Source organism: Trematomus bernacchii, unplaced genomic scaffold (genome assembly GCF_902827165.1).
Source record: "Trematomus bernacchii unplaced genomic scaffold, fTreBer1.1, whole genome shotgun sequence".
NCBI lineage: Eukaryota > Metazoa > Chordata > Actinopteri > Perciformes > Nototheniidae > Trematomus > Trematomus bernacchii.
The window spans coordinates 655,417-672,471 of NW_022987966.1; the positions used below are offsets into that span (position 1 = coordinate 655,417).

At 40.9% G+C, this 17,055-nt stretch overlaps 1 protein-coding gene across 2 annotated transcripts; it reads right to left on the minus strand.

Annotated features, from left to right (window-relative positions):
- Positions 1-854: 854 nt before the first annotated feature.
- On the minus strand, positions 855-15,494 carry klc3 (kinesin light chain 3). 2 transcript variants are annotated; one of them, XM_034115885.1, is made up of 14 exons: positions 15,284-15,481; positions 13,190-13,438; positions 12,598-12,663; positions 11,975-12,139; positions 11,365-11,440; positions 9,550-9,695; positions 8,734-8,816; positions 8,240-8,327; positions 7,141-7,242; positions 6,428-6,601; positions 6,193-6,292; positions 4,638-4,818; positions 4,142-4,208; positions 855-1,001 (listed from the first exon to the last, which is right to left on the minus strand). In XM_034115885.1, exons 2-14 carry the CDS (start codon positions 13,397-13,399, stop codon positions 918-920), a joined length of 1,542 nt encoding a protein of 513 aa, XP_033971776.1. In that variant the 5' UTR covers positions 13,400-13,438; positions 15,284-15,481; the 3' UTR covers positions 855-917. The 2 variants fall into 2 exon arrangements, with proteins under 2 accessions (XP_033971776.1, XP_033971777.1); XM_034115886.1 differs by having other exon boundaries at positions 918-1,001; positions 15,458-15,494.
- Positions 15,495-17,055: the final 1,561 nt, after the last annotated feature.

Below are 17,055 nucleotides of genomic sequence, written 5' to 3' on the forward strand. Positions count from 1 at the left end.
AAAAAAGTTGGTCCTTATTCTCGTAGTGTGGAATGTCAAAACTGGACTGGGTAGCAAAACAGCTGATCTGTGATGTTTCAGTCATATGATTAGAAGGACCTGCACATTATAAAGGCAACATACATTTAAAGAACTCAAACAGTTCCAACGTGATAGCTTCACTTCTCCCTTGTAAACCAAATGCAACAATATTTTATATTTTGACAACGCATCATAGTTTTGATTATCGTGCAAACAACTTTACATTCCTGTGAATTTATAAAAATGTATAAACATTATCAATCTTAATGTCGATATGAGTGTTTGTCTCCAGAGCATTTAAACATAAATAACGGAACGTTGTTTTACATTGTTGATAATAGAAATGTTACTAATATGAAAGATGAAATTATATTGTTAATCTGCTAATGACATGGTTAAAATAAAGAAATGAAATATAGAAAACTTTGTTTTCTAACAGTGTCAATCCTGGTGAGGAAATTTGGAAACTGAATTCAATAAAACTAGAAATAATAATATGACCTCTTCAGTGAGTAGGAAGGAAAGAGAGGTTCTTCACAACGATGTTCTAACCGCTTTCTGGAGACAATTGTCATCACCAGAGACAAACATGTCATTATTGTGCTAACTGTGAAATGTTCTCAATAGCTTAGATTACATATAATAAGCTCTTTAAATTAGGAATATTTGTACACATTTGCACGTTAGATTATTGACAAAGTCTGCAGTTGCGACAACTATCTCCAAAAGTGGGGAATCATATTAGTGTAGAACACCTGATGAGAGCGATAGGTGTGTGTGTGTGTGTGTGTGTGTGTGTGTGTGTGTGTGTGTGTGTGTGTGTGTGTGTGTGTGTGTGTGTGTGTGTGTGTGTGTGTGTGTGTGTGTGTGTGTGTGTGTGTGTGTGTGTGTGTGTGTTAACTGGTACCACCCAGTGAGCCTCTTCTCGTCAGGCTCTGTGTGCTGGAGCTCAGTCCTCGAACATCTGCCAAGCGGCTCGACTGAGGAACAAACAGAGACACGAGGATGTGAACGTGGGACAGTCAGAGGCATCTACTTCTCTCAAAGAGACCAGAGTTAAAACCCCTCTGCTCTACTTGTCTTTCTCACTAGGCAAATGCATAACCAGTGAGATAACAGCTGTTTGTGAGCAGCAGCATTACAGGCTAGCTAGCCTCTGTACCTCGTGTCCAATATTTCATTTTCATGGCCTAATTTACTAGGATATTTTTATTACATTTTTTGACATAGTCTATATAGCATGACTTTTCATTTAATTTCTTTATGATATACTACAATGTGACTTTTTGGATGAAAATGGAATGGCTGTAAATCCCACTCAACTCCCCAAGGTGTCCCTGTGTCTTCATGAGCCACAACATGTTTCATGTGAATTCATATGATTATTTATGAGTATACTATGGCATTTTTAATTCAACATTTATACCAAACTATACTTTATGACTAGGATTTTTACAAGGCAGACCCTATTATGACTTATTGATGCACTATTACGTTTCGTATGATGTATTAAACTATGACTTTTTCTTACATTCTTTATGGTATACTAGATTAAAGTTGTTTATGATACGCTATACTGTAACTTCTTTATGACAATTAAAGGCATCCTCAAACTCATACACTTTTACATTCTGTATGGCATACTATACTATGACCTTTTCATGACATTTGAATGAAATAATCTAGTTTTAATTTTAATGATATGATATATACTTACTTTTTCATAACATTCTTTATGGCATACTATGACTTGTAATTTGTTATGACATAATGTACCCTTAAGTTTAAGGACATATTCTAATGGCATACTATATGAATAGTTCTTCCTCAACTCGTCATATTTTGTAAGTGTGTTTGATAATCCACAAAATGAACATGGAAGAACATTGTGCTGTGCAGACACATCACAACAAGAACTTTAGCTTCAATAAATCAGTCATTTCAAATCTATAAGAACCTGGCGCAGTTACTACTCATGCATGTTATCGCTGTTAAGGCCCGGACACACCAAGCTGACACCAAAGAACTGACACGAGAGGCTTCTCAATACTCTAATTTCCCCTCCTCGACTCCTCGGAAATGGATTTCATGTTGAAGGACATCTAATTTCTCTAAATGCACATCGAGGACCGAGCATCGAGCGTCGAGGAGGCTCTCTGGAGGAGCTATAACCGAGGATACACTGATGGCTCCTCCACGGCTCCTCCACGGATGCATTTCCGGGAACGGTGGAGGCGTGACGCACGGCCGGACTTATCTCAGCCAATGACAGCTCTGCATGCATCCCCTGGATATTATTTTAGTAACTGCTTTCATCGCGACGCGATGTTTACAGTGAGAACAGCTGTGAGGTCCGTGCAGAAAGCAGAGCAGTGTGTAACATATATATCACTCGGTATAACAGGCCTACATTACTCTCTGTATTTGTATGCTGTAGTTTAGTAGATATCTACAAACAAAGAGTCCATCTTTTTCTAAGACCATTTAGTGCTTCACATAATAAAATACACAACGGCTGTAGCCTGATGATATGCTTTAGGAGCTGTAGGTGTGTGTGGTACAGTGTGTAGGTGTGTGTGGTACAGTGTGTAGGTGTGTGTGGTACAGTGTGTAGGTGTGTGTGTTGTACAGTGTGTAGGTGTGTGTGTGGTACAGTGTGTAGGTGTGTGTGTGGTACAGTGTGTAGGTGTGTGTGGTACAGTGTGTAGGTGTGTGTGGTACAGTGTGTAGGTGTGTGTGTTGTACAGTGTGTAGGTGTGTGTGTGGTACAGTGTGTAGGTGTGTGTGTGGTACAGTGTGTAGGTGTGTGTGGTACAGTGTGTAGGTGTGTGTGGTACAGTGTGTAGGTGTGTGTTGTACAGTGTGTCGGTGTGTGTGTTGTACAGTGCGTAGGTGTGTGTTGTACAGTGTGTCGGTGTGTGTGTTGTACAGTGCGTAGGTGTGTGTTGTACAGTGTGTCGGTGTGTGTGTTGTACAGTGCGTAGATGCGGCGGACAGACGGGTCTCAGTTGGTTTGGTGTCCTATGCTTACTTTTAATACTTGTAAATACAACTTTTGGCCCGTAATTTCAATTCCCCATTTCAGCGACCAGAGAGAGGGGGGGGATATATCCAGTCTCTGATTGTGTTACGTTATTATGAGAGTGCTCTCATACTTTAAATTGTATATATTTATATAAATATATGTGTGTGTATATGTCCGCATCTGTAGCCTGTTATTGTCAATGAATTAAAAGTAAATATATAAGTGGTCATGAACACATCTGTCCATCAGACAGAGTGCTGCTGTGCCTCCTGTCATCATTAACGGACGTCTCTTTAAACCGCTCAGAGGAGAGGAGTTCTCATTTCTCTAACCGCCTGCTGCTTCCCCTCCTCTCTCCTCGGTTCCCCTCCTCGGCTCCTCCGCTCGCATCTCCTGTGGGCGGGACTAAGTCTCGAGGATAGGAGTCGAGGAGGGGAAATTAGAGTATTGAGAAGCCTCTACAGACGGACCCCGACTGTTGTGTCGCCTCGCGTCTCTGCGTCTTGGCCAACGGTCGCACTGGAACACACCGCAAAGACTTCAGCCGACGGCCAAGTAGCACGTACGAACTGTGCATGCGTGAGTGGGAATAACTCTCCTTACCAGCAGGCGGCGGTAGTGTGTATTCGTCATTCAAAAGAGGCAACAACCGGAAGACAGACAGCGTGATAACCGAGAGAAGAAGAACAGACTGCGTGATATAAACAAACAACAAATAGCGTGTGCGTTCCATGTTCACTCTACAGCGAGAAGCTCATGGGGCTTTCCCGAACCTGTGTCGAGAGCTGGAGTTAAAGGAAATCTCAGATTTGCCTTCTTAATAGTTTGTTTGGGTCCCTCACTTCCGTTTCGCTTCTCATGCACTGATTCGCTAGCTGAACAGCCAATCAGAGTGATTTCTTTTGCCGACTGCCTTTGGCCGACTGCCCGGGCCGAAAAGGTGTTGGCACGGCTGAAAAGACATGACGGTGCGGGACACACCAATCTGAGTAGGGCGTGTCGACGCTCATCGTCGGCCTGACGCCCATCGACGGCCAAAATCGGCTTGGTGTGTCCGGGCCTTTAAACCGAAGGAAACATCCACAGTGTTCTCACCTGGGCCCCGTCCTGACTCTCTCGGTCCCGATCATTCAGCACATTCAGAGAGTTCGCTCTCTTCATCCTGAAACAGAGAGACAATAATAATGAACTCTTAATCTTTATAAAAGGGATATAATATCACTAAACACACACAAACTTCTACAAGCTGGGTTTAACTGATTTTGGAAAAAAGTTGATGTCGCCAACCCTGGTTTAACAACAGGCCTGAAAAACAATATTCGTATATACAGACTTTCAGAATGAGTTCTTGTATATTTATTAAATAGGAAACCTTTCTTTCAAAAATGAGGTATCCACCATTTAAAAACGAAATCACTTTATATGTTATCTTATTATTCACATTGTTTGTTTGTAAAATTATTAAACAGGATTTATTTGACATAAATCAGGGTCTGCATCTGTGTCTCTGGACGATCTATGAGATGTGTACGGGTTTCAGCTACAGTTAGACTTAAGGTGAGAGGTCAACATCTTGTCAACAGAACATTACCCAGCGTTGCTCTGAATATTGTCCTCTATTCCGACTCCTCTCAGCTTGCGGACCAGCTTCTCGCTGCTCCTCCGTATCGACTCTCTGAGTTTGGTGAAGGATCCGCTGCGCCTCAGGTTACTGAGCCCGTCCTGTCCCGCCCCACCGTCCTCTGCCCCGGACCAGCTGGGACGACCGTCCCCTGGAGGACAGACAGCAACAAACCAGTATGAACAATAAGAATGAACAATAAGAATGCTAATACCGGCAGGAACACATGAGCAGTCTACAGCAGACCTGGTCAGACAGGATCTACAGCAGACCTGGTCAGACAGGATCTACAGTAGACCTGGTCAGACAGGATCTACAGCAGACCGGGTCAGACAGGATCTACAGCAGACCTGGTCAGACAGGATCTATAGCAGACCTGGTCAGACAGGATCTACAGCAGACCTGGTCAGACAGGATCTACAGCAGACCTGGTCAGACAGGATCTACAGCAGACCGGGTCAGACAGGATCTACAGCAGACCTGGTCAGACAGGATCTATAGCAGACCTGGTCAGACAGGATCTACAGCAGACCTGGTCAGACAGGATCTACAGCAGACCGGGTCAGACAGGATCTATAGCAGACCTGGTCAGACAGGATCTACAGCAGACCGGGTCAGACAGGATCTATAGCAGACCTGGTCAGACAGGATCTACAGCAGACCTGGTCAGACAGGATCTACAGCAGACCTGGTCAGACAGGATCCACTCCGGTTGGGAATCCTTCTTGGATTTGTTTCCAGTATTTCCAAGTATTTTTTTGTACTATAAGCTAACTTTCTCGTGGTCACTGATGAACATTTAGGTGTTTACTTTGTATTATATGTTTGTCTTTTAAAGGCACTTGACAACAGAAGTGCATTCCCTTTAACAGCAGTTACGGAAAGGTGACCTCAGTTTCACTCAGATTTGATTTGCTTTGTCTACTTGTGTTAAACCTTTCTATATTTCTCTGCAGATACACACACTTCTAGTAGGTGAGTGATCAATAAGAGTACGAGTCCATCCATGGGACTTAGGACAATCCTACTTATTCTGCCCATTAAATGAGGCTGTGTAACTTTTGAGAGAACGTTTCTCTTCTAAATTAAAAGTCAAATGTATGAGCAATTCAAACCCGCTTTGCTCACTTTCTACACTTGGTGGCTTTCCTTTTAAAGCCTTATTTGGTCTGATATTAATATCAATTAACTGGGACTCATTTGAGCCAATGTCTGCACTATATAATAATGTGTATTTACATGTCATTCAATTTGCCAACTCAAAGACTTTAACATGAACTGTAACTAAAAGTGACTGTGCCTGTGTTTTCACTACCAAAGTATTAGTTTAGGATAATATGGGAAAACAGAACTCTTCTTATTAAGCACTCAAATCCAGATATAATCATAACCAATACTTTTATTTGGCTTTAACTGAAACACCTAATCAAAGTAAAACATTAAGAGTTGTAATTACTTTCCAAAAGTCTCACTGTAAAATAAAACTTGTGCTTAAACAAAATGAAAAACCCCCAGCAATATGTACCTTCCACAGATCCAAACTCCTTCTCATGTGCTCGGGTCAGGATCTCTTTGTACAGAGACTCAGCTTGTCTGTATTTCCCCTGCTTCAGATAGCACGATGCCTGAGAGGGAACACAGAAACAGGACAAGAGATGAGAGATCAGTTTCTTCACAGTAATGAACTCGTTGAGGAACCAGGGAAACTCAGAGGAGCAACAGAACAATCTAAAATGGCTCCTCCTGAAGGGCCCTCTCACCAGGTTGTTCTTGGTCTTGGCCACGTTGGCGTCGTCTGGGCCCAGCTTGCTCTGGTAGATGTGCAGAGCGCGCTCGTAGTACTGCTCCACCTCCTGGTACTTCCCCTGGTTCTGACACAGCAGGGCCAGGTTGTTCAGCTGCTTGGCCACATCGGGGTGATCAGTGCCCAACACCTGGGGGGGGGGGGGGTCAGACACAAGATACACTGAGCACAAAACATACATTATTCTTTCCAAAGCCATCACAGTGTCTCATACTTCATTGAAGATGTATTAAGATAATTTACGCAGAGCTAGAATCTTGAGGATTACTTGGGAATGACCCAGTTTGTAATAGTGCAAATGCAAGGGGCCATAGTGTTGCCTCATTCAGCCAAAGACCGTGCCTTAACAGACATGTAGTAGTCAGATGAAAGTCTTCAAACTTATTTCTTCAAGTAAAGATAGCATAACTCACTGTGAAAATGCTCTCTTACAAGAAAGAGTTCCACTTTCACTATCTATTGTACTTGTAGTGAAAACCCTTGGTTAGAATAAATGCCTATACATCAAAGATTTGTAGGAGATATAAAGGTTTATGGAGCATACATCTCTGAAGAGCAAACATTTGAATCATTTTACTCATTTAAAAAGGGAAAAGGACTATTTGTTAGGAATCTTCCAAACGCTGAAGGTTTTCATAAGAAGAGTAAAACAAGAGTGTGTCCGCTCACTTTCTCTCTGATCTCCAGAGCTCTTTTACACAGCGGCTCTGCTTCTTTGTATTTTCCTCTTTTCCCATAAAGCACTGCCAGGTTGTTGAGCGTTGCTGCCACCTGCACAGACAAACAAAAACACACAATGTTCATACACAGCAACTCAGTGAGTCTGACCTGAACTACTGAGAAACATGTTTGGGTTATATAGACTGCTCACCCACAGCGACAAAACAAGACTTAAATATATGTTTCTACTAATACTAGTGCACACAAGACGTGTTTAAAGGTCCCATGTCATGCTTTTCTGGTTATTACCCGTCCCCTTGTGTGTTATGTAGCTTCTGCATGTAACCGGTCTGCAGAGTCACTAACCCTCAAAGTACACCCTGTAGCGAGTAAAACTCTAACACAGAAAAGACCTGTCTCTGCTGCCCCAGAACACCTCGTTGGACATTTCTCTTTTTCCATTGTTTACTTCTTGGGTATAGTGACGTATTTCGGGTATAGTGACGTAACGTAATGTACGTTACGTCCGCGGCGCCGTTACGTTTGGACCAATCCGCGGACTTCCTCACACACACACACTCGGCGGGACGTTGCGAGGCTCGCTGCTGCGAGGAGCGGGACACTGTGAGCTGGCTCACTGGTGTGGGGTCGGTGAGACAGCGCGGAACTCAGCCTGGGCACACACACAAACTCCCAGCCAGGCTGCGGGTGTGTGTGTGTTTCAGGCTGGGTTCCGCTGTGTCTCGCTGTCTCGCAGACGGCCACTGGGCTCACAGGGAGGGGGGGGGGCAGGAGCTCCAACAAGCCGTGTAGGACAGAGAGTGAATACACATACTATACAGAGATGCTGTATGAGAAACCAATGTGAGTTTGGAACATTGAACAATGTAAATCTATTCTAGTAGACCTCAACAATGGAATTATGATCAGTAGAAATGGCCATGACATGGGACCTTTACAAACAAACACAATAATAAGTGAAAAGCAAGTGAAATAAATACAAAAGAAGCAGCATTTGTTCCAGGTTATTCAGTATGTGAGCGGTAATTAAAGTGTGTCAGTGGGCTACAGCAGATTTATTGAATGAATTAAAAAAGAAGAAACTTACAGCGGGATGGTCCATCCCCAGAGTTTTCTCTCTGATGGCCAGCGCATCGTTCAGCAGGTTGGCTGCTTCTTTGTATTTGTTCTGATCTCTGTAGAGAAACACACATTGCACTTATTGTCACCTCAGATTCTACTTTTTATATATGATCACATCGTTTTGGCGAATAGAGGTGTGGGGGAACATTGTAATGCTGAATTAGATTTTTCATTCCTTCTTTTTTTATTATAGTAAGACCTTTAATATTATAAAAAGGGTAAAAACAATTAGTTTGTAGTTAGAATAGTATTATATAGTATTGATGACAAAGGTTGATACATAAATACACAGCAGATCAATGTTATACAATATTCTATCCAGCAACGTTAACAGATTGGAGACATTTGTCAGTTAACAATGCAATTAAAATGAATTTGCTAGATAATGTCATCAATACCAGTGACCTTATCTAATTGTGGTGTATAATCTTTATAAAAGTGTTCTGTTGGTGACCTCACCTGTACACCAGCGCCAGTATATTCAGCATGGTGGCTACGTCTGGGTGTGTGTGACCTGAGGACTTCTCTAGGTCTTCCAGAGCCTGTTGACACATACATAAGCATTGGATCAGTACATAGAGATGACCAGATTAACATTTTCAAACTCCTGGCTTTTTTATCATTTGAGCAGATAAAGATTAGTTTCAACCCGTGAGCAGCTCTTTAAGTTGGTGTTGTTTAGGCTCACTGCTCACTGTAGGCTCATGGGTGATATTTATGTAATGTTTGTGACACTGTCATCCGATGGGACCTTCATTAAGTTAGCATATTCATATTGGAACATTATGACTATATAAGGAGGATATGTTCTTATGTTGATTTAGTGTTTCTAATGGACATCCTGATATTTCTCAATTATTCTCCTCTTTTCTACTGATGTGCTGATAACAAAGTTCAGCTGTAAAACTTTTAAAAATGGAATAAAGCGCTGTCTTAAGCACCAGGGAGGTTTGCAACTTTGTGTATTCCTCATTTGACACAAGCTATGAACACATTGTATTAAAGCTTCAGTGTCATTTCCCATCTCTATCCGTACGTAGTGTTTTATATCTTGGAAAGACTGCATTTCCATAATCATTTCAGAACTCTCTGTCTTGATCCCCCCTAGGAGGATTGTTCTCAGCCCTGCAGTGCACCTGGGAGCGATTACTTTGGGCTGAACTAATGCAGGACAGAGGGTGAGGTTGCAGTGAGTTTCCAGAAGAGATGCAGGCTGTGGATCCAGGGACTCAAGGAGCCAGAGCTAGTGCAGTTTAAAGGTGAGGCTCCTCCCACCTGTTTGCAGAGCGGCACAGCGACCTCGTAGCGGCCCTGGGAGGCGTACTGGATGACCAGGTTGTGCAGGGTGCGCAGCCGGGCGGGGATCTCGTACCCCCCCTGCTGCGCTGCCGCCGCTGCACTGCTGTGGTGAGGCTGGGACACTGAGCAGAGGGCAGAGACGCTCAGCTCAGATACATGCACTATTTAATACTAGCATCATGATATTTCAATTACATTTCATTAACAACTTTTTATCCACCCCACAAACATCATGCATTACATCAGTGGTTCTCAAAGGGGGGTACACGGACCCCTAGGGGTACGTTGGAGTACTGCAGGGGGTACGTGAGATTTATTTTATGTTAATGTAAAAATAGATAAATATACCAATTTTAGGAAAAGTAAGGAAGTTTGAGCAGTGTGGGTTTTCTATTAACAGAGTTACACATATTTCAAAACGCGAAGTGTAATAACTGCAGTTTGCCTCCCTGTCAGAATGACAAAGATCCTCAGTGAAGCACAAGCCCATGTTTCTCACTACATTGTAAGTACAACTTATTAAAAAGATCAGTTCAATGCAACTAATGTCGTCTTTGTGTTATTGCATGATGTTAAAATTGGTTTGCCATGAATTTAGTGATGGATTGTAAACATTTGAAATGTAGCATTTAAGTGTTTCTCAGTTACAATGTTGTTTTAATAAATCAGACACTGATGGTGCAGCGCTGTACTGTACCTCTTTATATAGGCTTTTTCCCCCTAACAAATAGTTGTTGCGCTGATCAGGGGGTACTTGGCTGACTTTTTTACATTATTGAAAAAAGTTTGAGAATCACTGCATTACATGAATGAACATGTTGTTCTTTATTTTGTATAAAGCCATGTTCACACTCAGCTCTCTGAATACATTTAGCACATTCTGCACACATGTCTACATAGCCCTCCACTTTCAAATATCAAATGTTTAGTTATTTTGTGTTGTATATTTACATTTAAATGTTGTATTGACACTTTTTTAATGCTAAATGGTTTCTTAAACATACTTATTTGTATTACATGATTACATATTACATGATTACCTATCATTACAAGCTATCTTGTTAGATTGTTTATGTTGGCACCACCAGACACCAAAGCAGATTCCTTGTATGTGTGAACGTACCTGGCAATAAACTTCTGATTCTGAAGTAAACGTATACATTTGATTCATGAACTGATATTGTTGTGAATGATTTAACACTTCTTTTCAAAGTGTTTTTGACAGAATGTGACTATATTGGAGCATTAAATAAAATATAAAGACTCCAAGGTGCTGTTATACTATACATCCATACAGACAATAAATACATTCCCAACTTGCTTTTAAAAAGAAAACATTTAGCTGGATGAGGAAATCGCTTTTAGATTATTTTCACTGGCTGACATCATGCATTTCTCTGAAGAGATGCCATCGTGCATTATTACGCAAGACAAAAATGTGACACCAGACCTCGAGATGTCTTTACTGTGTGTGAAAAGTTGTTACGCTAAATATACCCACAGCAACACAGTTACACTCTTCAGTGTATCTGTGGCCAATGAAAACATGTTCATCTGCTACACACCTCTATGAAAACAGAGGATTTGTAATTCACTCACGCACATAAACAACATGTGTGATGTATAGCTAATTATAACATTAAAAGGATTAGTTCCCAAAAATATTTTCGAGCCGTTTTAGTTCTATTTTCTGGGCTTTTAAGTGTTCTTTTGCCGACCTGACAATCTGGATGAATGGAAATGTACATTTATGTTGTGAATGAGTAACAGATCTAAAGACTAGAGTCTTACTCTGTGACTGCTCCTCATCCTCAGTAGGAAAGAGGTCATCCAGGGACTCTTTGGTTGAAGACGCGTCTTTGTCATCCTGAGGTGAGGAAGACACATTCAGCAAACAATGCAACTGCTGACCAATTACAACATCATATATATATATATATATATATATATTTGCTCAGTGAGTACACTACACAACAGTAGTGGTGTCAATTTAGATTTTAAACTAATGGACCACGCTAACAAACAAATTAATTGTAGGAGTTGTTTAGAGCTCCTAGATTTGAATATAAGGCACATTGATAACATGGCTCAGTCTCGGTGCTCTTATCAAGCCCATTTCAGCAAATAATTTCAGCTATGTGTTTGTCAACTGTGTCTTATTTTTTCAACCAAAAATGGCCTTCCATACAATAAGTCATTAAAGACTTACAGGACAGAATATATACACACAAAAACATCCAGATAATAGCATATACCTAAGGCTACCTTCCAGAACGAGCTGACAGGTCTGGCAGGTTTGTAGAATGATTTGTTATTTAAAGAACTACATGTAGTAATAGTAAAGTCTTCCTGAGTACACACACACATATTAGTGTTTGCGTGGTGTTTGCTGTCTGCTCACCAGCTGCGGCTCGTCCAGGTCGTACTTGCGTATGGAGGACATGAACTGCAGGTGTCTGTTCTGCTCCTCCAGGGTCACCACCTCCTGCTCACTGTCCTGCAGGCGCTGCTGGGCTCCTGCCAGCTCGTCCCTCAGCCACTGGTTCTCCTGACAGAAGCGCCGCACCTGGGGGGCACAGAGACATAGAGAGAGGACACAGGGTAGAGGCAGGGAAGGAATGAGAAAGGGGAAGTAGAAAGGATGTAGGGGAGAGAAAGGGAAAAGAAAGGAACATGCAGACAAAAGATAATGGCCCAAGAGGGTGAAAAGGGAAAGGAATGTAAGGAAGAGAATACATGTGGACAGAGAGAAAGAGGGAAGAGGAGGAGAATGATTGGTTGGAGATGAAGGAATAAGTGTAACAGAGGATCAATTAGTGAAAGGGGGTTGGAACAAGGAGGAAGAAAAAAGGAGGGAGAAGGATGTTTGGGTTTTGAGGAGAAAAGCATGAAGGAGGAGGATTTGAGAGAGTATACTTTTCTTTAGGGTCAGAAAACAAAATGAAGGATTTACCAAAGTCAGCCATCTGTTATTTTCCTCTTCAGTTGTTCTTTTTTTTAATGTAATGTCCTGCAGAAACGTACCTGAGCACGCAGCTTCTGTTTCTCCGCCTCCAGAGAGCCCAGATGAGCCGACAGCGCCATCATCACCTGGAGGGTGCAGAGGGAAACTCCTCAGAGTTCAATCTAAAACCCTAACTTCATTTGATAATCAATTGAATTCTTCTTTGAACTGAGCATTCCTTGGGACAAAGATTTTATATCTTTACTGTGTCCGCCTTTATTCTTCCCAATGCGGTGGTTAATCAGAGCTTATTTGATGAAAAGAGATGCATACCTTTGCTGGAATGGGCTTGATAAGAGTATTGCGACTGAAGCATGAAGTCAATGTTCAGTCAAATCTAATCTAGGAGCTAAAACAGGCTAAATGACTCCATAAAGCTACACATTTCAAAGGGATTTATTTGTGTTTGTCAGTGAGAGACACCCCTTTTAAATGTTGGCCCATTAGTTTCAAATCAGAAGTGGCACCATTATTAACAGCTACTGTTCAAAAACTTGTTTTGGCCCATAACAAAAATAAAATAATAGCTACAGTAAAAGACGCAAAAATGCTACGAAGAGCTAATAGCACCTTAAAGTACCACAAAGACTACGTCCCTATAGATGTCCCTACCTGTGCCTCGCTGAGCCCCAGCTCGATCCTCTCCAGTGATTGGCGGATGATGCCGCTCTTCTCCTGCTCCACGCTGCCGCTCTCAGGCGCCGCCCGGCTCTCCAGCGCCTCCTGCAGGTTGTCCAACAGACTGCGGTTCTCTCCTCTCAGCGCCTCCAGCCCGGCGATCACCTGCTGCGTGTTGCACAGAATCTCCTCCGCCGAAAACATGGCTGCCACTCTGAGGTTCCCTCTCTCACAGCAACTGACCTGGGAGCAGCACAAAGGGGGTCAAACAATGGAAAGTCATTTTAGTGGTACTCATAGTTATGGTAGTAAAAGAGAGAGGGAAATACCGTAAAAGCAGGGCTTGTGGTATTAAAAGTAGTAGTAGAATATTAAAGATTAGCAGTAGAAATAATAGGAGTAATACAATTGTAATAGTGGCAGTAGTAATAACAGTTGTAATAGCAGTTGTAATAGTGGAAGTTAAGGGATAGCAAAAGTAGTCTTTTAAAATACATTGGATACATTTTGGTCAACAGTGGATATAAGATTGTATATATTATTAAGTAGTTATCATGATGACACTTGTGATTACTTGGGAAAATGTTATTTAAAAAAAGGATATTTTGGAATTATTTTAATTCTTGTATAGTTTGTTTGTTGTAGTCAGAGAGTCTGGTATTAAGGATTTACACATTTAATTCCATAACATGTTCAATGGTTGGTTTTACATTTCAATAAAAATAAGTAGTAGTCGATTAAGTAGTCAAAGCGGAAGCATAAGTACTACCTGTAGAATAGGTAGCAAATAGTAGCAGAAGGACTAGCAGTAACAGCGTGTCAGTCATTGTGGTACTAGTTGTTAGAGCAAGAGAAGAAATAGTAGGCTAGTATTATTAATACTAGTAGAAGTGGCAGTAGTAATGCCAGGTTGAGTAGTGATAGTCATGACAGTAGGAAAGCAGCAGCACGAGTACTACTGTAGCAGATGTTCTAGAGAAGAGTAGCCATTAGTAATAGGAGCTTTTGGGGACTTTACAGTAATAACACTATGAAGTCATAGTATACGTCTGTAACTTCCAACATAAAGATTAGTTTAGAAGTACATTCTTAACAAGCAGTATTTAGAAGTCAGCATGCTGTTATTATAGTATCACATTGGCTCTAACTCAGCTGGCTCTAGTGCTAGGTCATCGGATACAAAGCAAATCGAATACAGTGAAGATTTAAGAAAAAAATGGGGAAGGTGTCAATTGTCTGAAGCTAGGGCTGTTCAATTAATCGTATTTTAATCGCAATTACGATTTTGGCTTGCAACGATTATGAAAACCACATAATCGAAATAAAACGATTATTTTTATTTAGTTATTTATTTATTTAAAAAAACATTTTTTATTGGTTTTTCAGTTTAATTATACTTAAAGTTCAGGGTAATCAACTGTTAAAAACATACTGTTCAAAAAAAATTTCAATAAATGGATGTTTTCAAAGTAAATGGATAATCGTTTTTAATAATCGTGATATCAATTATTGACCCAAATAATCGAGATTATGATTTTTGCCATAATCGAGCAGGCCTATCTGAAGCCATTAAAACTAGCTGCACCTTTACCAGCTTTGATTATAATGATTGATCATTAAAGTGTTCTCAAAGCTGGTAAAGGTGCAGCTAGTTTGAATGACTTTGTATACTGCAGGGTAGCTTGTGAATTTACTCCAGGTGGAACTAAAGTCTGATTTAACACTTGATTATATTTCACATCATTTATCCAAATATGATATGATATGATATGAAACACACATTACTCTGTGTATTCTGTGTGTACTGTGGGCGGAGCAGCAGACCTCCGGTCAGTGCACCATCATGTCGGTAACAATGTATTTATCACGCTCATGTTGAACCTACAGCCTCTCCGATGATATAATGACGACTGCGTCACATTGAGAGCCATTTCTGTCCAGTTTGTTGTGAAAACGTCCTTGGCTATACTGGACAGCTCTCCTGTAACAGTGCTCGATAACTATTGGGTCTGAAACACGATGTAAACACAGACAGACATGAAGGCTTCATTCAGATCACATCCACAGTTATTTATAGCGTAACGCTACCTGCTAAATCCAGGCTCCGGCGGCGTGGTGGCGTCTTTTTGTCCACTCTGAGCTGTTAATATTATTTTAATTTGGAAAGAGGAACCGGTATACAGAGTATCATTTTCGCTTACAGTATCTGTCAGTTTATTTACTGTTGGGACGGTGATAAACTAGGAACTGTTAATGATTCACCTGCTGCTCCTCGGCGCTCAGCTCCTCCTGTCATCACAAACTCATTAGCATTAAGCTAGCATAACAAGACATTTAACTTCCGGCGTCACCTTCAGAATAAAAGTATTGTCAACAAGCACAGCAGCTTAATATACAGTGAGTACAGATAAATAGGATCTGAAGAACAAACACCGTGAGTGTTTGAGTGTACGGGGGTCACAGTGTCGAGATAAGTTCTGTTACTTGAGAGCTGATCATGAGACAATGGTTCCCTCGGCACAAAAGGTGCATTTAAATGATATGAAGCGAAAAGTGCTTGATTCCTGGAAATATTCAGTAAACATAATAATAGGTTTAAGGTAAAAGAATAGTTTGCCTGCATGGTATGGTATACATTTGTCAAAAACTGTTTTCAGTTGTGGACATTAAGTACATTTACTTACTTGAGTACTCCAGTTAAGTACATTGAAGTAAAAGTTGTAATTTACTTGATTATTTCAGTTTTTATTAATCAATCAATCATTCCACTCTCCTATATCTCAGGGGTATATATTCAACTTGTTTTGTCCGACAGCTTTAGTTATTATTGACTTGTTGTCCAATGAAACCATGTTTCTGACACTGAAAGATTGTGAAATGGTCCTTTGAGAAACTGTTCTTATCTATTAAGCCAAATATACTATTTAACGAATATATTGGATCAGATGAAAAAAGCTGTTTTTCTGAAAACTCATGAAAAGCTTACTTTTGTAAATATGGTGTTCTCCCAGCACAGTGCATAACAAAAGAATGATCTTGTAGAATATGATGCATACCTGTAGAAAAAACAACATAAACATCTACAGCAGGAAGTCAGCTGCACAATGCATAATGCCCAAAAAAGCTTTTCATATTGATTCTTCTTCATATTAAAGTGCATTTGCTGATATTTAGGCCTTCTTATATTTGAACCCTGTTTGCGTGACCTCCACTTGCAGTGGGGCATTTTTACAGTGAGGTATCTGAATACTTCTTCAACCACTGCCCTTTCCTGCACCCTTTCAGTGTTCAAAGATATGAATGGGATGCACCAAGGTCAACCAGGATAAATCAACCATAACTATTTCAACTATAGTTTCACTCACTGTTCTACAAATGTATGGATCAGATATATATTTTTTCAAGCTTCAATAGTTCAGGTTCAACTTTGTGTTGATGGCCAGTTTATCCTAAAACAACAAGACATCAGCACAACTCCAAAATGAATCAATACTAAAATAGGCAGACAAAGTTAGTTAGGTTTGACTCACGCAACACACTGCTTTTATTCTGAAGACACAGGCTCAACTTCCTGTATTTTTCCAGTTATGTTAACGGAGCTTGACGCATTTGAGGAGTTTACCTGATCCCAGATTTCCCACAATACACTGAGGCACCAGGGCTGGCCGTGATGTCCTGTCAGGGAGGACATCTATCTGTCGGAGAGACGAACTGCAGGAGGGCACACACATGAATATCAGTTTGTTAAAGACAGATTATCAGAGGTTTTCTCGAGTGTTAATAAATAATAAATAACTTATTTGATTTTAACAGTCCCATCACTGTGATTAAATGGAAATGTCACCAACATATTAGGTTTA